This window comes from Sorex fumeus, unplaced genomic scaffold (assembly GCF_029834395.1).
Source record: "Sorex fumeus unplaced genomic scaffold, SorFum_2.1 ptg000037l, whole genome shotgun sequence".
Lineage (NCBI taxonomy): Eukaryota > Metazoa > Chordata > Mammalia > Eulipotyphla > Soricidae > Sorex > Sorex fumeus.
This window is the reverse complement of record NW_026606094.1, coordinates 63,736,118-63,762,577: the sequence shown is the minus strand read 5'-3', so window position 1 is coordinate 63,762,577 and position 26,460 is coordinate 63,736,118. Positions and strand designations below refer to the sequence as shown.

Below are 26,460 nucleotides of genomic sequence, written 5' to 3'. Positions count from 1 at the left end.
CCCCAAAAGCAATTCCATTATTAAACTCCTCTTGGTGGTGATGATGATGATGACATTTCAGAGGGGAATAAAAGGCAGAGACTTACTCACCAGTGTCCGTAATCAATATGCTGCCGAATCAGCGTGTGGGGCTGAACGGAGCCATAGACATCCACTTCAGGCATGTTCATGTCATCAATAAAATACACCAATTTTTTATTTCCTCCCGGGCCGTAGTTACGACCAGCTTTTTTCTCCAGAGGTTTCTCAAGAATTCCTGAAGCAAATATGTAACTGTGGTCTCCAATCACAGGCAAAATGTAAACCATCAGTGCTTAATCCTTTCCCCAAATTTGTCCTGCTAGTTCCTCTACTTTAAGTATCACATCTGGGCAGGCTATTGCCCAGAGATGCTTCCCTGCCCACCTCTCCATCATGCTCCCATGCCAGTCTCCCTCCTAGGAGGAGGCATCACCAGGTGTGAGAGATTCAGTCACTAAGGTGGAGCACTTTCCTCCCCTTGACCCACTTTAACACCTGGGCTCCTCCAGGCAGGCCATAGGCTGCTCCCTCAGACCTTGTCTCCAGGCCCTCACAGAAGCATCCAGAAAGCTAAAAAGTATCTCTGAAAGTTCTCACATCTCTCTTTTTGGATCACCAGATCAGAATTGTGAGACGTGGGGCTGGAGCGATAGCACAGTGGGTAGGGCATTTGCCTTGCACGTGGCCGACCCAGATTCGATTCCCAGCATCCCATATGGTCCCCCGAGCACCTCCAGAAATAATTCCTGAGTGCATGAGCCAGGAGTATCACCTGTGCATTGCTGGGTGTGACCCAAAAAGCTAAAAGGGAAAAAAAAGAAAGAAAAAAGAAATGTGAAACGTGTGGATGTGTGGAGATATAGCTGCCTGTGTCTGCACCGTGGAACATTTCATCTTGGGCCCATATGACTTTGGAAGGTAAATTTGATGAAGAAAAAGATTTCAGAGAGAGCACTCGTGGATGAGCTCATGAGGGCTGTAAGAAACTGTTAGTTGTCTCCACTGATAGAGTTAAGGAAACAATGAACAACGCAGTCCCACACTCTCATGACTCAGAAAGCATGCTCAGACAACATAGCATGCGCTGCGGTTATTAATGTTGTTTTGTTAATGGCCACACCCAGCAGCACTCAGACGTCATTCCTGGTAGTGTCTGAGGAACTCTGTGTGGTTCTGGGGATCACACTGAAGTTGGTCACCTGCAAGGCAAGCATCTTCTCCACTGTACAATCTCTTCCGACTGTATATAAGTTTCTGATTTCGCTTCTGGAACATAATGTAGAGAAGCACTCACTTTGCAGAGCTGCAGACGTTGTGTAGTAGTTGAAAGGCACACGAGACACGATGTAATCCTCAGAGAGCTTTGCCAATGTGTCCCCCACAAAAATGGTTTTCCCCACCCCAGCGTTTCCGACCAGCATGAGGGGTTGTCTTTTCTTGAGCAACAACTCAATGAAATACCGAAGCCGGGTTGTCTCTGAAGTGTGGACCAGGAGTCTCTGTGTGGGATAAAATAGAGTGGACACAGCTCAGAGAGGCATTCTGGCATTTCATATCTGAAACCACAGTGCCACTTCAGCACCTCAAAGAATCCTGAACTCAGTGTCTCACCCACGATCTCAACTAATTTTCTTTTATTCTTTTTTTTCAAAAAATGGTTATAGGATTCACCAGCAGTGTTTGGTGGTTACACCTGAAGAGCAGCAAAGGGATCAGATCTGGGAGTGGGGGTGGGGGTGGCATGTGGTGTTGGAGACCGAACCAGGATCTCTTGCATGTAGTCAACACATGCTGGCACTCTGAGCCAACTCTCTGGGCTCTCATTTGCATTTCTAAATCATCAGTTCTCAAGCATCACAGCTTGCAGAGAGAGCAATTGGGAAGGGATGTCATAGTTTTAGCTCATAGACAGCAGATTTACTTTGCTTAAGCTGAGTTCTAGCACCTTAGTACAAGGTGCTACTCCCCCACTTTTTGCATTTTGGGTCACACCTGGTGATGCACAGGGGTTAATCCTGGCTCATGCACTCAGGAATTACTTCTGGTGGTGCACGGGAGACCATATGGGATGCTGGGAATCTCACCCGGCTCAGCCTCATGCAAGGCAAACACCCTACCTGCTGTGCTATTGCTCCAGCCCCAAGGCGCCCTATTTTGGAATAGATATTTGCCCTCTTCTGACTTGTATTCTTGTACACAAGAGAACATGGTAGGTAAAGAAGAAATTGCCCACCACTCTTTAGACCCCCAACAGAAATCCAGCCGTACATGAAAACTGGTAGCAAAGCCTGGGTCTGTAAAGGGCCAGACAGATAGCACAGTGGGTAAGGCACTTATCTAGCATGCAGCTAACCCCAGGTTGGATCTCCAGCACCACATTTGATTCCCAGAGACAGAGCCAGAAGTCACCCTCAGTACTGTTGAGTGTGTCCCCTTGGCAAAATTTAAGTGGTAAATGATATGCTAAAGGAATTGAACACAAGGAGACAGCAGTTCAGGGGAACAGTGGCTTTTATTCCTGTGATATAGAAAAAAACTCAAAAGTATGCTTTAAACTTAATGTGAACTGTTTTGTTAAAAATTTCTATGACAACACTGCTGTTCTGAAAAACAGGCTACTTAATGAGACACTATGTATGCATGTGTTTTTGAGTCACACCCATTGGTGCTCAGGGTTTGCTCTAGCTCTGCTCATGGGGGCTTTATGAGGTGCTGGGGAATATACCTAGGTTAGCCTTAGCTGCTGTACCCTCTGGATATCACAGTTCTCACGTAGAATTTGATATGGTTTACAGGAACAAATGGAATGAAATAGAAATTACACTCAGCAGACAAGCACTCAAATATAAGTTTAGGCCAAGGGAGTGATAGAGCGAAGCATGCAGGACACAGAACCCTGCAGTGACTAAAAGTGACCAACAGCTTGCATTTATTGAGGGCCAACTTGTAAAGAGCATGAAGAATTCCTTACAGGTGGCCCAGGGACATGGCTCCATGGTAGAGTGTCTGCTTTGCAGGCCTGAGGCCAAGAATCTGATCCCTGCCATGGTCCCCCACTGCTGGGGGCAAGCCCAGGTGAACAGCAACCATGAGTGTGACTCCATGATCACTGCAACTAAATGTGCAAACTCCGGACACAGCAACATGGCCACAACAAAGGAGGGGAAGGGGCAAAACTCGCTGCAAGGTGCACACCTTTCCCAAGACAAAGAGCTAAATTCTACAATGACTAAAATTCTTCTGTACTTAGGGAGTACATGCTGACAACACCTGAGTATTTTGTATTTGCTCCTGTTACTTGGCCCCACACTGGGCTGAGGGTGGGCTGGGGTGGTCCCTGGCAAATGAGAAGCAGGAAGAGTTCTTCTTTGGGACCTTGAAAAGATCAGGGTGGTCTGCAAGGCCCTGAGCTTGACCCCAGTACTTCACGGCCTCAGCACATTGGGGTATCCCCCACAACCAGCAACCGCAACAACATTAAAACAGAAATGTTTTCATAAAATTCACAGTTCCCAGGAAATTATGAACAAAACTGTTACCTCAAAATTGTTAAAAAAAAAAAACATAAGTTTGCAGACAGAAAAATTGACTAATCACTGTATAAGTAAAATTTTTCTTTGCCAAGAAAGATGTTACATGCTAAAGGTATCTATCAACACAGTGACTGATGCACTGGGAAGGACATTAAAATATTTTGGGAGGAAATTTATATTTCTGTTCTCCCATAAAAGGGAGAGGGAGGTTCAGAACAAGACTGTGACCCAACACCCCCAAACTCACACCTACCTGCAGGGGCACATCTGGATCCACAGTCAGCTGTGGAATTTTATCAGTCCAAGGCAAGAATTTCTTTGTTTTGTGATCCAGATAATAATCGAAGATGGTTCCCTGGGATGGAAACTTTACTGTTCTCATTTCCTTATGCCACCACTGGCTGAATTCAGCCTGATAACCAGAAAGCTGAGGAGGACAAGAGAAATCCTTATTGTAGACACAAGGGTCATTTTGAAGACCTTCAAAGCCTGATCCTGCTCAATGCACTTGGCACGTCCGCGGTTATAACTATAGATGGGAGCAAGCAACTGACTCAGAAAAATAAACAAAAGTCACGCGTGATTATGTCAGAGTGGCAGAAAGCTGTAATATCCATCATTTTCTGGAATAATTACTAAGTCTGATAAGCATGGGAAGGTTAGGTTACCCTCAGATTACCCTTGCTTATTGCCTTAGACCTTAGATTCCCCTGGCTAATTCAATTTAGTAACGAATTATCAAGCAAATTATAAGGCTAGGAACATACTCGGCTTCATTACAACAGAAATCAAACAGCAGATGCCGATTTCTGCCAATGTTTGTATCAAGGGAGGATTCAAGGAGGAAAGTAAGATCCTTCCAAAAATCAATAACTTTATTTGAATTAAATACTGCCGCTTATTCTGAATTTATAGCATGCCTGAGCACTTTGATATAATCCTTTGCCTTATAAAAACCATAGCAATAAAAAAAATGGTTGTTTGCACAAACGTCCTTGTTTAGGAAAGCATACACCAACCTGACTTCATTCCTTCAAGTCACGACTAAAATGCTGTTGGTCTTCGGAGTTCTAAACCCACCACGAAGAAGGGAGAAAGAGGGAAGCAGCTCAACTTGGTGCTCTGCCACCAAGAACGGCATTTCTGGAAAAGCCCAAGAGTTCAATTCCTGCCACCCAGGGGCCCTCACCAGTGTGAGAGGATGGGAGGGAAGAGAATCTCTTCTATGGAAAGCGTTTTGTTTCTGGGTAAGATGATAGGAACAGGTTCGGGTTGGGAACGCACAGGCAGGGGAATGGTGACTAGGCACCAGCACCTTAACAACCCCCTAACGCCAGCAATGACCCGACACAGTGCCTCTGACAGCCAAAGTTCATTGGCCCCGGGCGTTCCTGAGAGCTCTTCTCCTGTGAGTCCATGGTGCACTCAGCCACCACATTCTGACCCAACAGCACTGCCCTCCTTTGACTTCAGGGAAATAGCTCATACCTGCTTTGCCTGGACTGTCCTTTGGTCCTTGGCTGTGGCTGAGCACACACAAGGAGGAGGGACTAGGGGGACAGAGAAGATGGATCAGTTCTACCCCTGTCCAAACTGCTCTGCATGGGCCACTCAGGTGGGAATGGAGACAAGGTCACTTTGTTATTTACAGATCTGGGGACTGGGATAGTTTCTCACCCTAGAAAAGTTGGCCTTGGCCTTCGTTCAGAAACTTTAATTAGCGGGTGCCCTGCCCGGCTCAAAATACAGCTCACTTCTAATTTACATCTAAAATTGTCTCACCTGACCACCACTTCAGCCAAATCGAAGAGTAAGTGATTCACTATTTCAAATAAAATGGATCTGTTTGGCAACTGGGACAAGAATCAGTAGGATGTTGACCCACACAGAGTTTTGGGGGAATCTAGATGGAAAAACTAGGGAAGGATGAGAAAAGAGGGGGTTAAGTCAGTAAATGTAGGTACTTGGAAAATAAAGTCTGCATGGAGTGAGAGTAACTGGAATGAATCCATTTTATTTGGAAGTTCAGAATGTCTATCTTTGAGGAGACCATCCAGGAAGCAGGATGCAACCAGCATGTGCAAAGGCCCTGATGTATTATGGAACTTGTCACATTCTAGAGAGTAGTATATGCAGCTGGTGGGGTAAGATGGGAGGAAGTAAATGAAGAATGAGACAGAGATAGGCAGGACAAAATCTAGAAATAGGACCTAGAAAAAGGACTAAAATTAAAAAAAAATTTTTTCTTTTGTAACAGAAGGGACCTTGATCAACCTTAAAGGAGATACCAGGTAGCATTTTATGTTTTTCTCTCTCTACCATGTGAGAACACAGCAAAAAGCTGTTCACCAGCCAGAAAGAGGGCCCTTGGCAGAACACAAGTACACTGGGAACCTCGGAACTTGCAGCTTTCTAAGATAAGTCAAGACTTGGGTTAGCCACCAGTGGACAGTACTAATTTATGGCAGCCTGCCCCCACGTCATCGAAAGATGAGTTATACTAGAACCAAGGCTGTAGGGACAAGAAAGAGTGGCAGACTGACCACCATTTCAAAACTGATACTGAAAGGTTCTGAAGACCAATGAGTGTACAAGCTAGGCTTGTAATCACAAAATAAATGAGTGGGTGGCATCACTCTCTTGCCTGCCACATGAGTTCAGTGGCCATGAGCCACCTCCCCACCCTGGCCTGCAGCCGTTGCCCACAGATGCATGAAGGAGGGAATAGGACTGCCAGGCTGGTTGGTGATCAGTTGCCATTTATTCCAATCTCGACTCCTCTGCCTCCTTCCAGTCTCTCCCACTCCCTTATTCCTCCTGTCCCTCAGCCTCCTCTTTCAGAGCTCCATCTCTGCAGCCTTAGTCTAGAGCCCAACCTCCCAAAAATTGAGGGACCAACTACCCCTAGGTGAGGTAGCACAATCAACATATGTAAAGCCCTTCCCTTCTTTCCAGGGAAGCTCTTCTAAGATAAAGATCTGCTAGGAGATCCACTCAAGGGCATGTTTTTTTTTAAATCTAAGGACTTGCTTCTCCTTTCCTTATTCCATAAACAATCATTTTAGATTTACTTCTTAATAATCTTTCTGGTGATTTTGTATGGACACAGTAAGAGATATATCAATAAGTAATAAGAGGACACAATAAGAGATATATCAATCTTGCAGGGTGGCTCTCCTGGGGACATCTCAGATCCCAGACCCTAGTGATCAGGCCTAATAGTTCTTTCCTAACCCTAGCAGTGTCCTTATCCAGTTGTTACTCTTTGGATCATGCTATCATTTGTCCATGACCGTGCTCTTAATTTACAGTTAAGTATTATGGCACTTGGCCTGTGCTATTTCAATGTCAGGGTAGCATCACAGCTTGCTCATCCATTCCTTTCATTGGGACCCTGACTTTGGGGTGCTAGGAACTAAAGACAATTGAGGCTTAAGTCGAGTAAATATGACAGATGCCCAGAAGTTATTCAGAGTCAATTAACTCCCAAGTTACAAAACCATAGCAAAACTGTCTTTCTGTGTCTATACAAAAAGCACATTGCTCTAAAGTAAGCTATGCAAAGGACAGAAGGAAAAGAGAAAACTGGTATTTCACTCACAAATACAAATCCAGAGATCTCTGAAGACTTTGACTTTACACATCACTTTACAAGTCACTGCTTAGGGGAAATGAGTGATTAACAGATAGAGAAGGCAGAGCACAGAGAAGTTAAAAGTGAATATCGAGGAGAAAATGGGAATGATTCTGGAGTGCTTCGGAAGTACTGTGATGGGTATTAGCGTGTGTGTGTGTGTGTGTGTGTGCACGCACGTGTGTATGTGTGTGTGTGTATGTGTGCACGCGCGCGTGCTGGAGGCTATGGATTTGGTACTACCCATGAGGTGAGCACTGAGGGAAGGATGAACCTGCCTAAAGAGTGGACAGACTTCTGAGAGACTAAGGAAAGTGGGAAGGACTTTTAGATAACAGAATGAGATCCCCAGAACGGCATATGAGATGCTACTCCCACCCCCAATGGAACAGGCTCTGTACACGTTTCCTAAACATACCTGATCTTGTGGCAGGGTGCCCCCGAATGCCCAGATACAAGCAAAGACAAAATAGACTTCATACACTTCTTTGGGGCTGTCAGAAGGAATATTTTCTGGCGTCAGCAGGCACTCAAGAAGAACACAAATAGTCTGAAGAGAAAGAAATTGTCATCAAGGGCAAAAATGTAAAAATCCTATAGTAAGCTGACAGGACCTTGTAAAAATAAATCTGCTTAATCAAGAGATTCTACACTTCCTTCACCTCTATAATGTGCCACATGGGGAGAGACACAAATTACTAAGTCACTGGTGGAAGATCACCCACCAAACGGATCTTCTAAGAAATTTAAAAAAATAAAATATTTTTAAAAAAGCCTAAAGTCAGAATGATCTGATTCCCAATACTGTAATAAATACATAAAGCCACAAGACAAAATGGTGAATATATATTGGTTCCTTCTTTATGCATACAAGACTATAAGTCAGACTGACAGTCTGAGCCTGGATCATTTTGGGGAAGGTAGAGGATAGCAGGCCAAATTTAATCTTAGAAAAACACAGTTCAGAATCTTGTTCTTCATCTCTGGCAGGCAAAATAGCAATGTGCTGGGCTGCTTCCCCAAGCAGCCTGTGTTCAGGGTGCTGGGGTCAGTGATGAGGGGAGTGTGGCCGCCACAAGTTTCTTTCCTGTGTGAAAGCTTTGAGTTAGTTCTCATTCAGTGTTTCTCAAGGGCCCCTTCCAGCCTGGTTTCCTTCCTGTGGCCCACCTCCTATGGGTCACTCCTCTAGCCTCATGTTATGGCCCCTATTTTGTGTGATTTTCACCTGTGGTCTCACTGTAATGTCCTGGGCACCAGTGAAGTCTGAGAAATGCTGCTCTGAAGGACAGAACTGTGGCATCAGCAATGGCACAGATCCATAGAATGCCTGCTCCAGTTCCCTTCGTGTTTAGAGGAGTAGCTGATTTGCATCGACCTCATGGACACTTAAGAATTCAAGTCCGCAGTGGGTAGGGCCTTGCACGTGGTGAACCAGGGTTCGATTCCCAGCATACCATATGGTCCCCCAAGCACCACCAGGAGTAATTCCTGAGTGCAGGGCCAGGAGTAAACCCTGAGCATTGCTGGCTGTGACCCAAAAAGCCAAAAAAAAAAAAAAAAAGAATGCAAGTCCGGCCTGTGTGTGCACTGCCCCCTCTCAGCTGGGAAAAATGGGGCAAACTCATGGCAAAGGGCACCAGGGAGGTCCTAAAAGTCATTTGAAAATGCTTGTGAATACTTGGACGGCTGTTATACTTTTTAAACTTCTCTCTTGATTTCTATTATGTTAAATTGTGCAATGTTTGCTAATGGATGATCATCTACTAAAGCTGTTATGAAACAAAATCTATTTGTTATCAAGAAAAGTAAAGTAGAACCCATAGGCTTACCCATTAGTATAAAGAACTGTTAAAATCACAATGGAGAGGTGAAAAAAGGGTACAATGTCTCAGTGTGGCATTACCTATAGATCTGAGTGTCCTAACAGTTTAAACTATGGTTCTATTTGCTCTCAGAAAAGGTATTTGAGAAACATTCTGAGTTATGTCAATAATTCATAAAATTTAGTGCATACTCTGAAGGAGTTAATACATCTTACCAAGTTTAAAGAAGGTTCATACACTGGAAAACATAGTCATTACTTTCTTAAAGAGCCATTTAAAACCATTCTCATTTGTTCCCATTTTTTGTCTCAAATTTTGTCCTTGCAAAGCAATCATAGAAAGGCACTCTATTGAAAAACAGCTAAAAAGGAGTTAAGGACAAAATGCCTTTTCTGAGTACTACAAAAGAAGAAAATGAGAGTAAAAGTCATATTAATTCCTACTGACCTATTTTCACACTACTCTTGAATGAAAAAGTTCACACCAGAGAGAATCACACAAATACACAAGTCAACTTGAGAAAGAATATGATCATGCTTTTTACAAGTATTACACCAGAGGAAGTCTAATTAGACTAACCACATAATTAATTCATTATGAATAAATTCAGACCTGCTTTCAGAAATAAATTATACCTCAGATAATTACTGTTGAAGACTATCGTTTACTTAATTGGTGTGTGAATTATCCAAAAACCTGAACTTTCTCTTATTATGCTTTTGACTATGTCTAATTTAGCTTCACACAAATTTGGTAACATAGAAAGTTAATGGTAACAAAGTACTTAGAAACCTATTTTACTCCTATAGGGAACACACACACACACACACACACACACACACACACACACACAGCTTCTAATTGCAAACCTTTTCTGAAGTTTTATACTTGTAGAGGCTGGGCATAGTTTTCCTTCCTGCTAAGATTAAGATCATAGCTTCCATCTCTATGTACTATGAATTATTTTCACTCACTTCCATAGCAACGTGTCATATATGCTCCTCACTCTATCCAGCTGTTTCCCAACGAGGGTCAGGAGAAAAACTTGTGTCCCTAAAAAATTGTGAACTCTGCTTCTACATTGCCCTAACTTCAACAATTTCTTTTTTCTCTAAGAGGGAATAAGGAAAAGAGAAGAGGCTGGTGGGATTGAGGGAGAAGAGAGTTGCAGGGACGGCATGGGGCAGACGGGGGGGGGGGGGTTGGTTAGGAAGTATGGTGTAGAATAAAAAAAATGCTTTTTTTAACTCATTGGCTAAGCTCTTGGATTACATTAATTCATAGTATTCAGAAAGCCCGTCTGGGCTAGATCCTCAGGACATAGGGAAAAAAACAAGGCTTTCTTCCAATTATGTGGTGGAGGAAGCAATGATTCTGTGGACATGAACTTGGTCCCTACAACACACTAGGAAAATGAGGGGTCACTTGTGGCAGGAAAACATACAAAGCCTGACTTCAGTCCTCCAGGTTTTAGTCCTGTGAGTGAGAGAAACTAACCATGACCGCAGTGGTCAGAGAATGTGCTAAGTGACTCCTGGAGGCTTCGGGTTTTACAAATACAAAGGAGCACCGGGGAACACTCGGAAGCAGAGAGCCATGGAAGAGGGTTAGAGCAATCTGGGAACTTGGAAACATCTCCATCTTTTGGATCGAGGAGCACTAGCCAGTCCCTGCCACACCACCACTGCAGTAGACAAAGATGCTCATGCGTATCACAGAAGGCAAACCTGCACCAGGCTGGTCTCTGGAATCGAAGTGATGGTCTTAAAGCTTGTCCGCAGTTTCTCCAAGCAGGCAGGAACATATTTGTCAAAGAGAATAGTTAAATTGGCCTTTTCTGACTGGTGCCGTCGTCTGTCTATCCAACTGGCCACATACCTATAAAAAAAGAACCCAGAAAAGTTCTCCTCCCCACTTTGAGATAGAGCTCAGGGGTAACATTTCAGGGACATATTTAGCAAATTCATGCTACTTCTCAAACAGCAAATATTTCTAAAGCAACCACAAAAATGCTTTTTCTCGACCTTTTGTTGCCTTCATGAAAATAATGTACAAGAAACTCCAAATAGCACTTACAAGATAAGCATAATCGAGTGAGTGTAAGAAGGCCATTAGAAAGAAATGCAGCTTGTCATTTCCAAAAGGACAGAAGTTATTTTCATAGGACAGACCTTGTACATGAAAATGGCCCTGGACTGTTTTTGAATTATCTTGCATAAGTCACTTTTTAATGGAAAATCCACTGCAAATTAAAAGGTGAAAAGTATCAGAGCTATTCCAAAGTTCTTCCTCTCTTCTGCGGCAGACACAACCTTAACGTAAATGTAATGCCGTGTCTCCAATAAATGGCTCTGATATGGCATCTCATCCAGCCCCAGGTATATTGTTCTGCAGCTTGCTTTGACATGTTAGCATATCTAACACATGCTAAAGATAATACTGATCAATAAAGTTAAATGAAAAAATATGATTTAGCAGGACTCACGGTGGTTTCTGGGAGGGGTGGAAGGCTGTATACGCATGATAAGAAATGAAAAGTAATCTCTTAGGGTTGGAGAGAGAGTACCATGGGCTGGGCACTTGCCTTGCATGCAACTGACCTAACTTTCAATCCCTGGCACCACAGATGGTCTGCTGAGCCCTGGCAGGAGTGATCCATGAATACAGAGCCAGGTGTAAGCCCTGGGGACCACTAGGTGTGAACTCAAAACAAAACATACACACACAACACAATTAATGGCTCAGAAATTCTCATCCAAGAAGGGAACTGTGACAAAAAAATACATTTCAGGGGAGCAGAACAGCAGAGAGAGCTGTACACCCATGACAGCTAATGCCTTGCTCTAAGAAAGTCAGAATATGCACTGGAATAATGGATGAACTAGAGGACAGATGATGATCTTACAGAAGGTTCCCCTTGTGTTTTTATTTTCTTTTATTTTTTGCTTTTTGGGTCACACCCAGTAATGCACAGGGGTTACTCCTGGCTCTATGCTCAGGAATTACCCCTGGCCATCGGTGTTCAGGGGACCATATGGGATGCTGTTAATCGAACCCGGGTCGGCCGCGTGCAAGGCAAACTCCCTACCTGCTGTGCTATTGCTCCAGCCCCAGTAGCCATTCTATTGTTGAGGGCACACACTGAGTTTTTATTTAATCTATTGAATCCTTTATTTGTGACACTTCTGTGCATAGCTTTCCTATTTCTGCTCTCATTTATTCCTGTATTTTCTCGATTGTCTGATCTATTGTTTCTTGCCCTTTTTTAATTTACTGGATATCTTTTCCACTGCTTCTCTGAGTTCATTGAATATCTTCATCACTTTATCTCTGAATTCTTTACCAGAGAACTCACATTTGTGAGTAATGCCTACTGAGGCTTCTGAACTCTTTTCATCGTCCTCTCCTCGTGGTGGGAATTTGTGCTGTTTCTTTATGTTGTGGTAGTGGTATGGAGACTGAGATGTGACACCAGATTGCTGGGTATGGAGAAGGTTCCTCTTGACTGTCACAAGGCTTCACAAGAGTGTTTACTAAAGCTTCACTCTCCTTTCACACTCTCAACTGTGGAAACATCAACTGTTTTTGGTTTAAGAGGAAAGGGTATCAGCTGAAGTCCAGCTTTGGGATAGAAACTTGGGTTCTCCCTTTGGTGTTGGGTGGATCAGTCATAGGAGAGGTGGTTCTGGAACCCAGAGTGACACCACAGCTACTGACTAGAGTGCACATTCACTGTCAGAAGTGGGATCCAAATAAGAGTTCTAAGACTACTGTCAGGGGGAAAACATCCAAGAGAAGTTAGAGAGATGAGATATCATTTCACATCACAGAGACTAGCCCACATCCAAAAGAACAAAAGCAACTGGTATTGGCATGGATGTGGCGAGAAAAGGACCCTCCTTCACTGCTGGTGGGAATGCTGACTGGTTCAGCCCTTTTGGAAAACAGTATGGATGATTCTCCAAATATCAGAAATTGAGCTCCCTTTTGACCCAGCTATACCACTCCTGGGAAAATATCCCAGAGAGGCAAAAAAGTAAAGTTGAAGTGACATCTTCACTTGTTTGTTCATTGCAGCACTCTTTACAATAGCCAGAATCTGAAAAAAACCTGAGTGGCCGAGAACAGATGACTGGTTAAAGAAACTTTGGTACATCTACAAAATGGAGTACTATGTAGCTGTTAGAAAAGATGAAGTCATGAAATTTACATACAAGTGGTACTACATGGAAAGTATCATGTTAAGCAAAATGAGTCAGAAAGAGAGGGATAGACATAGAAAGATTGCATTCATCTGGGGAATATAAAGTAACAAAATATGAGACTAACACCCAAGAATAGCTGAGATTAGTACCAGGAGGTTTACTCCACGGCTTGGAGGCCAGCCACACTTGCTAGGGGAAAAGGGAGCTCAGATAGAGAAGGGAACACCAAATAAAGGGTATTGGGAGGATCCTCCCAGAATGAGAGAAGCATGCTGAAAGTAGAATATAGACCAAACATGATTGCCACTCAATGCCTCTTTTGTAAACCACAACAACCAAAAGGAGAGAGAGAACAGGGGGGAATGCCCTGCTACAGAGGCAGGGTAGGGTGGGGGGATGGGGACTGGGAGGGATACTGGGACCTGTGGTGGTGGAAAATGGGCACTGGTGGAGGGATGGGTATTTGATCATTGTATAATTGAACCCAAGCACAAAAATTTATAAGTCTACAACTGTACCTCATGGTGTTTCACTAATAAAAATTAAATAAAAAAATAAATAAAAAGGCAGGAGTGATGGCCAGGAGCTGTGTACAAAAACAAAAAAAAAGAAAAGATGAAGTCATGAAATTTACATACAAGTGGTCTGTCTGTCTGCCCACCCGTTGCTCATCGATTTGCTTCAGCAGGCCCAGTAATGTCTCCATTGTGAGACCTCTTGATACTGTGTTTGGCATACTGAATACTCTCGGTAGCTTGCCAGGCCCTCCAAGAGGGGCGGAGGAATCGAACCCGGCTCGGCTGGGCTGGCTGCATGCAAGGCAAATGCCCTACTGCTGTGCTATCACTCCAGCCTTAAGCTGAGCGAAATGTGTCAGAAAGAGTCCAGCACTTAAGCGAAATTAGTCAGAAAGAGAGGGACATAGAAAGACTGCATTCATATGGGGAACATAAAGTAACAAAATAGGAGACTTAACACCCAAGAATAGCTGAGATAAGTACCAGGAGGTTTACTCCATGGCTTGGAGGCCAGTCACACATGCTAGGGGGAAAGACAGCTCAGACAGAGAAGGGAACACCAAATAAAGGTGTTGGAACGATCCTCCCAGGATGGGAGATGCATGCTGAAAGTGGACTATGGACCAAACATGATTGCCACTCAATGCAAACCACAGCACCCAAAAGGAGAGAACAAAGGGGAATGCCTTGCCACAGAGGCAAGGTGGAATGGGGGGAATGGGGGGTGAGAGGGATTCTGGGATCAGTGGTGGTGGAAAATGGGCACTGGTGGAGGGATGGGTACTCGATCATTGTATAATCAAAACCCAATCACAAAAATTTGTAAGTCTACAACTATACATCATGGTGTTTCACTAATAAAAATTTTTTTAAAGGGGAAAAAAGAGAAGTTAGAGAGATAAAACAGCAAGTAAGGTGCTTGCCACTGCATAAGGCTGAGCTGGGTTCTATCACTGGCACCCCTTATGGTCCCATAAGCAACACTAGGAGTGACCCCTGAGCACAGAGCTAGGAATAAGGCCTGAGTAGCAGAGGGTGTAGCCCCCCTAATCAAAATCAAACCAACTAACTAAAGTTCCCAAGAGGCTCACCCAGGAAGATGCTGAGTCAAGCTGCCTAGACAATGCAATCACAGTCCTCCTTAGGGAACTCTGTTACCTTTGGGCAGGTGACTTTAGTTCCTGTGTGTGTTACTCATAGTCCGTGCAAAGGATAATCATATGGCCTACATAAGGTTGCTCTGAGGGCTGATTGAGTTCTCCTGGCTAAGTGCTTAGACTAACATCTGTCCTAACAAATTCAGTAAAAGTTACTCGTCTGCACCAAGTGGGTGGAATTGAGAACTGGGTTCCACTCCTGGCTCTGCTTCTTGGCGCTTCTCCTAAAGGCAGTCATTCTCTGGAAGGTCACGAGTTGGCAGTTAGTACTCTACAGGGTGTAATGAATTCCTCCTCTACCTTCTGGCAAAGTTTTCTGAACTCTGTGGACATAAGTAACCACACAGGAATAATGAGGAACGACAGCCAGAACTTAGTCCAAGAGGAGGTAGGGGCTTTGATTTCAAGAGCCAGAGAATAGCCACTTTGTTGAGCCATACTGGCAACAGTCAAAACCTGGAAAAGAAAACCGACTAGGTCCACAGGCGCATGATGCTAATTACCTCCCACACAACAGCGATTCCTTCAGCAAGGAGGGACGTTCAATCATACTGGGTTGCCCTGTTAATAAAAATGAATAAGCTAGGGGTCAACTGTATGCTGTAGCTTAGGGAGTACAGTACCCATGCAAATATGTAGCACTGTAGCACTGTTGTCCATTGTTCATCTATTTGCTCAAGTGGGCACCAGTAACATCTCCATTCGCTCCTCTCTTCTTGCTCCAGGAACACGAAGTGAGACTTGTTGTTACTGTTTTTGGCATATCGAAAATGCCATGGGGCACTTGCCAGGCTCTGCCGTGTGGGCGGAATACTCTTGGTAGCTTGCTGGACTCTTCGAGAGGGATGGAAGAATCGAACCTGGGTGAGCTGCGTGCACAGCAAACGCCCTACCTGCTGTGCTATCGCTCCAGCCCCATCCATGCAGATATGTAGGGAGAATTGAAATTTTCATGTAGAAATTATTACTAATGTGTGCCATGGAGAAACTGAAAGACCTAGGCATGCATTCTGCTGTCCATTCTTTCTGCCCTGTTTCACTTAAAAATTTGCTTGTCATTTTCAAAGGCTGCCACAGATTTGAATGTGGCCGACTGAAACATTCCACTCCAACAGGACACACGATTGAAAAGTGCACAGAACACAGCAGATTCACTCTCTGTCTAGAGAAGAAATCACTGACATTGGTGGTTCTGACTCAGGAAACAGTCATATTCTGATGCCTTTATGAATCTTGGCCTCTTTATCACTTGCAAATGGACTTCAGATAGTGAGTTATACTGCCCTCTGCCCTTCTCTTCTAGACAAACAGAGGAAGTTTATCTAAGAAAGTTTTAAAACCCTGTGCTTTGGAAGTGATCTGGATAGTCAATTTTTCAGGGGCCTTATTTATGACTCAATAGTCTGGGAATGAAACTCTGTCATAACGGATGACACGAATTCATCAGAACACTCTACAATGTGCCCTGCCCAGAAAACACCAGGTTCTCTAACGATGACCTGAGAAAGTGGCAGTGGGGGAACATGATGATCATTAGTGAACACAAATGGCTTCTGAAATAATAAATGTGCACTGATCTACTCAATAAGGATGAAAAGATGAGATCTGCAGGGACAGACACCGATAAGTTTTTAAGGGAGGTGATAGAATCTGTGAGACAAAAAAAGAGTCTATTAGGGTAAAGTAATGCAGAAAAGTTCAATCTAAAGTTGCTGCTCTTGGGTTAAAAAAAAAAACACCACCAAAACCCCTGGGACATATATACAATGGCATACTCTTGACTCTAAGGAAAATGAAATCATGCTATTTGCCTCTACATGGACAGATCTGGAGGGTATTGCATTGAGGGACTTTAGCTAGAAGGAGAGGGACAGACAACACTCTCAGAGGCAGGATTTGAAGAAACAAAGTTGGGGAATAACAAATGGCCAAAGGCAACAGAGCAGAGGGAGATAGATATCTATGGTGCTAAGCTTATCAAGGTGGGGCAGGGGCTAAGGTGGGTAAGTTGAGGGTTGGGGCACTTTGATAGAGGGTGTGTTATTAGAACACAGTGTGAATGAAACCCTATCTTGAACAGGATTGTAAGCAACTTTTGGTGCCTAAAATAAAATAAAATAAAATAAAATAAAAACTACAGTTGCTGCTCTCACAAGCTACCCTGCAGTAATTTCTTAAGACTCAGATAAAATCTCAGAGATATTCCCAACTTTTTCTATCATCATTACAAGATGAGTAATGTACTTGGGTAGATTCTAGTCTCAGTGCTATGCTTGCTTTGAGAAGTTTTAATTTAAATAACTTAAATAATTATGAATAGATTTAATTAATGGTTTTTCGTTTCTATGCATTTTCAGCTTTTTCTACTAATAAAAAAAAATCTCATTGAAATGCCCAGAATTTTCATTCTAACATCCTTTTCTCTATTTCTCAGGATTTCAGACATGTATGAACTGCCCAGTATTCCAAATAAACCTACTTAAAATCACAATAGCATTTGTTTTCTACAGTTAGCCATATCCTTGATATGATAATAAGGATGTTGCTACCTCACATATCCGTAAAGAGTAGGCACACAATGAGTTTTTTTTAATCTATCAGTGAATTTTAACAAATATATTATAAAAAGTTGGACTGGAGAGATAGTACTGGGATTAAGGCATGCCTTGCTTAGGGCCAATGTCAGTTTGAACCCCAGTACCTATGATGTCCTGAACACCCCAAGGAGCAATCACAGAGCTGGGACTAACCCCAGCACTGCTGGACATGGCCACAAACAGCAATAGTAACAACAAGTCTAGATGATAATGGCATGAGAGAGTCCTCAAAGGAAAATTTACAGAGACTCTATGGACAGAGTATTTTATAATCTCCTCTATGTACATTATTTCATCAGTTCCTATACTATGAATTAAGAAAAGATATTTCCTTACTATGCACGGAGTGGAAAAGCAATAACACAGTGGTAGCGATAAGTGTAACTGGCTCCCCTCACCTGGATTCTAAATACTATTTTTGATACAAAGAGCCATTTCTCCTGGCTCCTTCCAGACATAGCAAATCAGGCCTCAAGTAAGGAAAGTCTGAAATAAGCCAGTAGCATTGTCTTTAGCCAGACCGCAAAGTGTGTCCCTCTAATGACAAGGATCCTCTCCACCCCGCCCACCCCACCCTACCACACACACATGGGGCTGCTGACTCCCACTGAAAAAATTTGGGATAACTCGGGCATAGAAATAAAAACTAATATTGATAATGAATTATAACCAATTTATGTAAAAGAAAAGCAGCCACAGAAAAATATGCTCGTCCAAATGGAAAAAGAAGGAAAGAGAGATAAATGGTACAAGAGGAGGGGAGGGGGGAAAAGGAAAAGAAAAAAGAAAAGTTTTATTTTACAGGAACAGGTCACCTAATATATAGAGAATGACTATGCAAGGAAATCACCCACTGGAATGACCAGCATGGATTCTTAGAGATACCTGGCTTACTTCTTCAAAATCTTATTTTTTTGGGAGGGGGGGGGGGTAAGGGGTGTCACACCTGGCAATGCCCAGGGTTTGCTCCTGGCTCTGCATTCAGGACTTAGTGCTTGGGGTACCATATGGGATGCCGGGGATTGAACCCAGATTGGCCTCATACCCTATCTGCCCTAATATTGCTCTGGCCCTACATCTTCAAAAAAAATTTTTTTTCTTTTTGGATCACACCCGACGATGCACAGGGGTTACTCCTGGCTCTACACTCAGGAATTATGGTACTCAGGGGACCATATGGGATGCTGGGAATTGAATCCAGGTCGGTCGTGTGCAAGGCAAATGCCCTACCCGCTGTGCTATCGCTGCAGCCTCTCTTCTTCAAAATCTTAACTGTGAGAGACAGGATCTTCCAATTACAGCAGAAAGCACAACAGTAGATACCTGTTTTCATACTTGATTCTTTTTTTTCTAAAAGGCTGTAAACCAGGATAACTTATTCTATTTGAAATCTGTCTATGTATTAGAAAATATTCTATCAGGGACCAATGTCTAAGGTGTGTTAATTGCCCTGTATTCATGGAGAACATGCTAATTCTTATGAAATAAATGCTGAATACATTGGATGAAGTATCTTAATGTCTCCAGCTTAAGTTCAGATAATCCAGAAAAAAAATTAGTGTAGAAAATTTAGAAAAATCTCAGGGGAGGGGGCTGCAGTTGAGGGATACAACCAGCCGGATGGAGCGAGCTGGAAGGGAGCAGAGCAAAGATATAGCCTGACCTCACTCTCCTCTCATTTCCTGCCGGGAAACTTGGGTTAAAGAATTCAGGAGCCAGTGGGCAAGAATCCCACTGGTGACTAGTGTGGTGCAGAGGGCAGACCTCTGGGGATCACAGAGCAGTATGAGAGGGGGAGATAAGGCATCGGACCCACGAGGCATGCCAGGCAATGGTCCAGGTGTTTCCACAGTTCGTGAATGCAGGAGGGGCCAAGTGACTGCTAGGGTGAAGTCTGGAAAACAGAATCTCTGAAGATCAAGCATACAGATGATTGATTTGCTCAAAATCAATGCACCGCCATGTTCCACACATGCCTATGACATGCATACACACACCAAACATATTTTTACCAAACCATATATTTATATATAAATGCTCCATGCAAACTATTATTATTTATTCACTTATTAAAATAGTTAATAAAATCTAATTATGTACAGGTGTGAACAGGGCAGTATTCAATTGAAAGGTACAAAGGCACATAGGTGCTAATTTAATTACTTGTAAATTAGTCTACTTAGCTTTAATTTTGTTAGTTAATATTTCTTCCAAGGATTACATAAATATTGAACTTTATTTCAACTAAAGAGTTTAAAAATAAACATTTATAACCAAAAAACCCCAAGCAACTAGATTACAAAGCAGGTAAAAATCAATTAGGTTTTTCTCCAACGAATGACCATTAAGTACAAAAGATGTTAAAAATTAATAATCATTAGAGAAATGTAAATCAAAACAACAGTAAGATACATTTCCTTCCAATTAGAATGGCTATTGCAAGAAATAAGGAAAATAAGAAATAAATGCTGATGAGGATTTGGTGAAGTTAGAACTGGGTACTGGGTGGGTACTGAGGATGAAAAGAAGAAATTGTACAGACAACATGGAAAATAGTATAATGTTCCTTTAAAAATTGAAAAAAAGACTAAAAAGATAGTACAAGGATTAAGGCACTTGCCTTACATGTGGCTGACTCGATTCAATACCCATATGGTCCCCTGAGCCCTGTGAGGAGTGAACCCTTAGCACAGAGTCAGGTGTAACCCTGAGTACCACAGGGTGTGTGTCCTCCCAAAAAACATGAAAATAAAACTACTGAAAAGCAGAAATAAAAGCCAACAATTCCACTAGTGATTATACTAGTAAAACAACTGAAAGTAGGATCTCTGGAAATATTTGCATCTCTACGCTTATAGAAACATTATCTGCCACAGCCAAAAGGCAATGACAGCCCAAGTGTTCACTAACCAGATGAGTGAATAAGCATAATGTAAAATACACATGAAGGCCCATAATTCAGCTTTGTAAAGGAAGAAATTCTGGCACAGTTCCCACACACAGGTGAGCGCTGAAGACACGCTAAGTGAATAATGACTTTATGGTCCCATTCATAATCTTTCCCCTAAAGCATTCATATTCAGAAATATCAAAAGTAGTCTGGTTAGTTGTAAGGATCTGGGGACAAGACGAACAAGGAGGGTTACTGTTTAGCTGGAGGCGGGGTTAAAGGAAGCTGAGGAAAGTTCTGTATAAGGATGCACAGCACACTGAATAACTGAATGCCACTAAAGCATGCTGGACTAGTGAAAACTATTGCGTGTATTTCACTGCGATCGAAAAGAGAAAAAAAATACTCACGGATTCCAGCCTAAGTCTTGTGGGTTTACATACAGAATCCCAGCTCTGGAGACAGTGGCAGGGGTGGCGGTCCTTAAGTGATGGATCTCAAAGAGCAGTCTCATGGAGGGGGTCAGGGCGATGCGCTCATTGCTGGCCAAGGTCAGCACCTGGCGGGGAAGCACAGAGCAAAGTGGGCTGGACCTGCCTTTCAGGAGCAAGTGCTATAGAAACTTAGCAGCAAAACAACACAAAAAGTACCGCCAACCACCGCCTCCAGGAAACACCGCAGGTGCTCACTGTCCCTGCTCCAGTGGAGTCTCAACAAAGTTCTTAGTTTTAATATTGAGAAAGAAAGCCACTATAAGGATTGGTTCACACCAAACTTCAAATTAAAGTGTGGTGATTCTTACTAAACTGAATAGAAGACTTCAAAAATCTATTTACATGCAAAGTTCTGAATGTCACAAGCAAAAGAAAACTGCTTTAGAATCTGACACAAGCAAGGACCAGTTGTCAGATTGGAAATGGATGTAAGTATAAAGATGGCAGAAAGAGATTAATCCAGCCAATCCAGTTTGGAGCCCCGGAACCACATATGGTTCTCTGAGCACTGTCCAAAGTGATCCCCGAGCAAAGATTCAGGAGTAAACACTAAGCAACTGCTGGGCGTGCCCCCCTCCAACAAAGGTCCAAAGGGCTACGTGTTTATTGATTTATGAACAACATCTCCACTCCTGAAGCAGTATTTGCTGCTAATTAATTTAAGGGGGTCACTAATTCAGTAGAGTAGCAATGAGCATTACCAGTCACTCCCCTGCATCTACCAACAGACATTGTGTTGCTAAAGTCCTGCCTCACAAATCCATTCCACCATTTTTTTTTTGTGCTGGAAATACTGGGTTAAGCAAGGCAAAGTAAATTTACATTCCATCTCAACACCCAAGTGTCACCAATTAACACTAATTAACAAAATGATATTCTCATTATCCGACTCTTCCCTACTTAATCAAAGACAAGATGTAATAACTTAGACAAAGGTTTTTTAAAAAATAAATTTCCCCTTTATTTTTAACTTTGTTATTGAATCACTGTGAGATAGAGCCTGTTCATGATTGGATTTCAGTCATACGGTATTCCAATACCCATCTCTCCACCAGTGTACATTTCCCAGCACAGTTCCCCAGGTTCCCTCCCATCACCCCGCACCCCCTGCCTGCCTCTATGGCACGTGCTTTTCTTCTCTCTTTCTCTCTCTCTCCCTCTATCTCTCTCTCCTTTTGGGCATTGTGGTTTGCAATATTCATACTCCTTAGGTTTTAGAAAGTGGGAAAAACTAAAATTTTTGGAAGCACATATAATCCTTTAAATGTAGCTAAACTAATTAATTTTTTATTTTAATTTTTATTGTTTTATAAGTTTTTTTTTACAAATTTGATTCATTTACCAAGGGTTTTTTAATATGGTAACATTTTGGAGTGGTGTTTCATCCCTCTTACCACATCCAACACCAAAGTTCTGACTCTGTCCCATGATCACAAGGACCCCACTTGTCACAAGGATGGTACAAGGGCTAAGGTGCTTGCCCAGCACACTACTTCAGCCATGGCACTGACTTGACTCTCACCACATATAGTGCCCCTAGTACCTCCAGATGTAACCCAAACAGATAAACACATATTGGCCCCTTCCTTCCACCCTCCTTTCCCCTTTCCTCTGGTAAGGTGACAACATTTCTTTCCTTCTTATTTGGCTGTAGTAGGGAGAACATGGTTACACGTTTATGCTATTGGTGTACAAAGTCACTGCATCTTTACCACCATGATCCAATGCTGAAATTTATACAGACAAGGTCAATGAGTACTTGAATACTGAACAGTAAAAGAATTATCAGAAAAGTGCTGTTTATTGAAATAAAAGTCACACAAAACACATTGTGTAAATTATTAATAATAATAACAACCCAACCCCAAATTAGTATTTACATCAATAAGTGAAGGAAACTTTTTTTTGGGGGGTCATACCTGGCGATGCACAGGGGTTACTCCTGGCTCTGCACTCAGGAATTACCCCTGGCGGTGCTCAGGGGACCATATGGGATGCTGGGAATCAAACTCAGGTGGGCTGCGTGCAAGGAAAGCACCCTACCCACTGTGCTATCGCTCCAGCCCAGGAAACTTTTTTTCTTGAAGGGAGAACCCAAGCAATGTTCAGAAGGCCTCATGGGGATTTGTGGCCAACCAGGTCACTGATTTATGGCAAGAGCTGGAGAAGTGGTGCTGCTGGGTGTTTCAATGCTAGAGATCACCTGGGTCAGCCAGAAAGTGCTCTGAGAGTGATAGGACCAAACTCAACAGTTCCTTACTATAGGGTGGGTGGATGGAGGCTCCAGTTGCACCGAGTAGTGCCTGGGGGATCGTATTGTGCCAGGAACTGAACCAATCTCAGCCACTTGGAAAACATGAGCAGCAACACCTATACTAATTCTGGCCTGGCCCATGAGCAGAACTCTCAGTAAAACATTCTTGAGCTGTGCACTAAGTTTAGTGCTAAGGTTTCATTACTCACCTTGTTGTCATCCATGACAGTATTCAGTGATTCAATCCACATGGGATCAATATCTCCATCTAGAACTATCCATTTTGGTCCATCATGCATCAAGTTTGCTTGTTCTCGAAGGATGAAGGAGAAGAGACCTATGAATTAAGAATGAAACAATGTAAGCCAGTGGAGCTAAACAGAAATCGATTTTGTTTTGTTTTAGTTTTAGTTATTCCTGAATCTGTGCTCAGGAATTACTTCTGGAGGTGCTCAGGGGACCATGGGATGCTTGGGATGGAACTCGGGTTGGCCATATGCAAGGTAAGTGTCCTCCTACCCACTCTACTATCTCTCCAACCCCAGCACTGTAGCACAGTCCTCCCATTGTTCATCAATTTGCTCAAGCGGGCCCAGTAACATCTCCATTGTGAGACTTGTTGTTACTGTGTTTGGCATATCAAATACGTCACGGGGAGCTTGCCAGGCTCTGCGTTGCAGATGAGAAACTCTCGGTAGCTTGCCGGGCTCTCCAAGAGGGGTGGAGGAATCAAACCCGGGTCAGCCGGGTTGGCTGCATGCCAGGCAAACACCCCATGGCTGTGCTATCACTCCAGCCCCTGACCCCAGCAAATCAAGTTTTTTAAAAAGGAAAAGAAACAAAGCAAATCACAGATACTTATCCTGCTATACTATCTCTCTGGTCCCCTATGCATATATATTTAATAACAATAGTCCTGAATCCTAGCCCATTCTTGGTAACCAGTAAACACACGAAGACTATATGTTACATGAGTTAACAAAATATAATGTTTCTGATGAGCCTGAGCAACAGGGGCAGGGAGAAACACACACACACACACTCACACACACACACACACACATGCAAACACACACACCACTTTAAATACTTAAAAATTTTAGGGATTTTGTATTTTTACATGTCTATTACTACATGTCTAAGTACTGATCTAAGTGTTTTGAGTTATATTTAATAGTTGCTCATTTTTCACTAAAAAACTTTAAACTTTTAAAAACAAACAAAAACATTAAAAATAAGGTAGGGCATTTGCCTTGCACGCAGCCAACCTGGTTCGATTCCCAGCATTGCATATGGTCCCCTGAGCACCGCCAGGAGTAACTCCTGAATGTAGAGCCAGGAGTAACCCCTGTGCATCGCCAGGTGTGACCCAAAAAAGCAAAAAAAAAAAAATTTATGTTAAGCTTTAAGAACACGATAGACTGGTTCAGCACCTCCATGAATGTGTGAGTAATGCAGAGAGAGAGATATCCACAAAAAGACGCCTCTATTCAAAAATTCTTGAGCTCATTTGCCAACATGGCTTGGCGCAAGCCTCAGGAAATCTGAAGCGAACTTCCAAGCTCGCAAAGCAGTACAGAGAAGTGATCAAGGAAGACCTCAAAGAGAGAAGAGCAGCAGTGCTGGCAGATGCGGCAGAAGCCGGGAAAAGTATTCACAACACCTGCCTGTCCTTTGCCAACTACAAGACCAAGATGACTGCCCCCTGACGTCCTGATGGATCTATCACATCTTCCAAAATGGCAATGGAGAAGATTATCCATGACTTCTACTCAGATCTCTTCAATAGTCACACCCACCTGCCCACATACCAAATTCCACAGGATGGATATGTCGTTCCCAACATTCTCCCTTCTGAAATCTGACATGCCATTTTGTCGGTAATGAAGTGAAGAGCACCCAGCCCAGACAAGGTCAGACCCAAACACTTGAAGAACCTGCTATCAGCTCTCATCAATACACTGGCTCAGCTCTACACGCACTACCTGTCTGTATGCAAGGTTCTGTCCTAATGGAAAACAAGCAGGACTGTACTACTGTACAAGAAGGGAGACATCCACGACATTGGCAACTATCGCCTGATCTGCCTGTTGTCTGTCGTCTACAAGCTGTTCACTCTAGTCATCCTGAATAAAATTGACAGAACGCTAGATGAAGGACAACCATGCGAGCAAGCCAGATTCTGAAAAGGATTCAGCACAATCAACCATATCCACACCATAACCAAGCTCATTGAGTTTTCTCGGGAGTTCAAGATGCTGCTCTGTCTAATGTTCCTTGATTTAAAGAAGGCCTTTGATTCTGTTGAGATGGAAGCGGCCATAGAAGCCCTAGCCAAACAGGGTGTTCAAACTCAATACATCAGGATCCTCCGTGAACTGTATTTCGGACTCACTACCAGTATCTTACCATTCTACAAGGAAGTGATCATCCATGTCAAGAGAGAGGTTCGGCAGGGTGATACCATTTTACTAAAACTCTGCACTTCCACCCTCGAGAACATCATGCGATGACTGGAATGGGAAGGAATGGGAGTGAAGATAGAAGGTTGGCCACTACACAACCTCCGCTTTGCTGATGACATCATTCTAATAGCCAAGTGGCACAAATGCTGGCCGACTTTGACCATGAGTGTAGAAAGATCAGACTACAGCTGAATCTTACGAAGACAATGTTTATGAGAAATGGTCTTGTTCCTAACGTTCCATTCACTCTTAATGGAACGAACATCTCAGAATGCAACAGTTATGTGTACCTAGGTTGTTAAGTCAACATGACGAATGACCTGGCACCTGAGTTGCGCAGGAGGAAGAGAGTGGCTTGGAACACCTTCAAGAGCATCAAAGAAATAGCTAAGAAGACAAAGAACCTCTGGCTCCAGGCACATCTCTTGGATTCCACTGTTCTTTCTGCATTAACATATGCCTCAGAGACCTGGGCCCTCTGAAAACAGAATGAGAATGCTATTCGGGTTTCCCAAAGAGGAATCAAAAGAGCTATGCTTGGAGTATCACGCTTCACTCAAGTGAGAGAAAGAATCTGGAATTCAGATCTCCATCAACGATCAAGAATCAGAGATGCTGTCTTGTTTGCAAAGGCATCAAAAATCAGATGGGCTGGACACATAATGAGATTTAGAGATGACCACTGGACTAGAACCGTTACCGACTGGATTCCACTGGATTTCAAAAGATCGCACGGCCGCCCATATACGAGATGGTCAGACTTCTTCGTCAAGACCCTGAATGATTGGTCTGAGGATCTTTGTGTTCCTGGAGTGAGCAGATGCCACTGGGCTACACTAGCACATGGACGAATGGAGATGTTATTGGCG

The 26,460-nt window shown here is 43.1% G+C and overlaps 1 protein-coding gene across 1 annotated transcript in view; it reads right to left on the bottom strand.

Annotated features, from left to right (window-relative positions):
- DNAH11 (dynein axonemal heavy chain 11) overlaps positions 1–26,460 on the bottom strand; it is a 331,353-nt gene that overhangs the window by 139,252 nt on the left and 165,641 nt on the right. The window contains exons 38-44 of the mRNA XM_056118695.1: positions 23,336–23,463; positions 20,789–20,937; positions 10,739–10,889; positions 7,607–7,738; positions 3,808–3,981; positions 1,316–1,520; positions 91–256 (exon numbers count right to left, since the gene is read on the bottom strand). Coding sequence (XP_055974670.1) covers positions 91–256; positions 1,316–1,520; positions 3,808–3,981; positions 7,607–7,738; positions 10,739–10,889; positions 20,789–20,937; positions 23,336–23,463 — 1,105 coding nt within the window. The remainder of the gene's footprint in view (positions 1–90; positions 257–1,315; positions 1,521–3,807; positions 3,982–7,606; positions 7,739–10,738; positions 10,890–20,788; positions 20,938–23,335; positions 23,464–26,460) is intronic.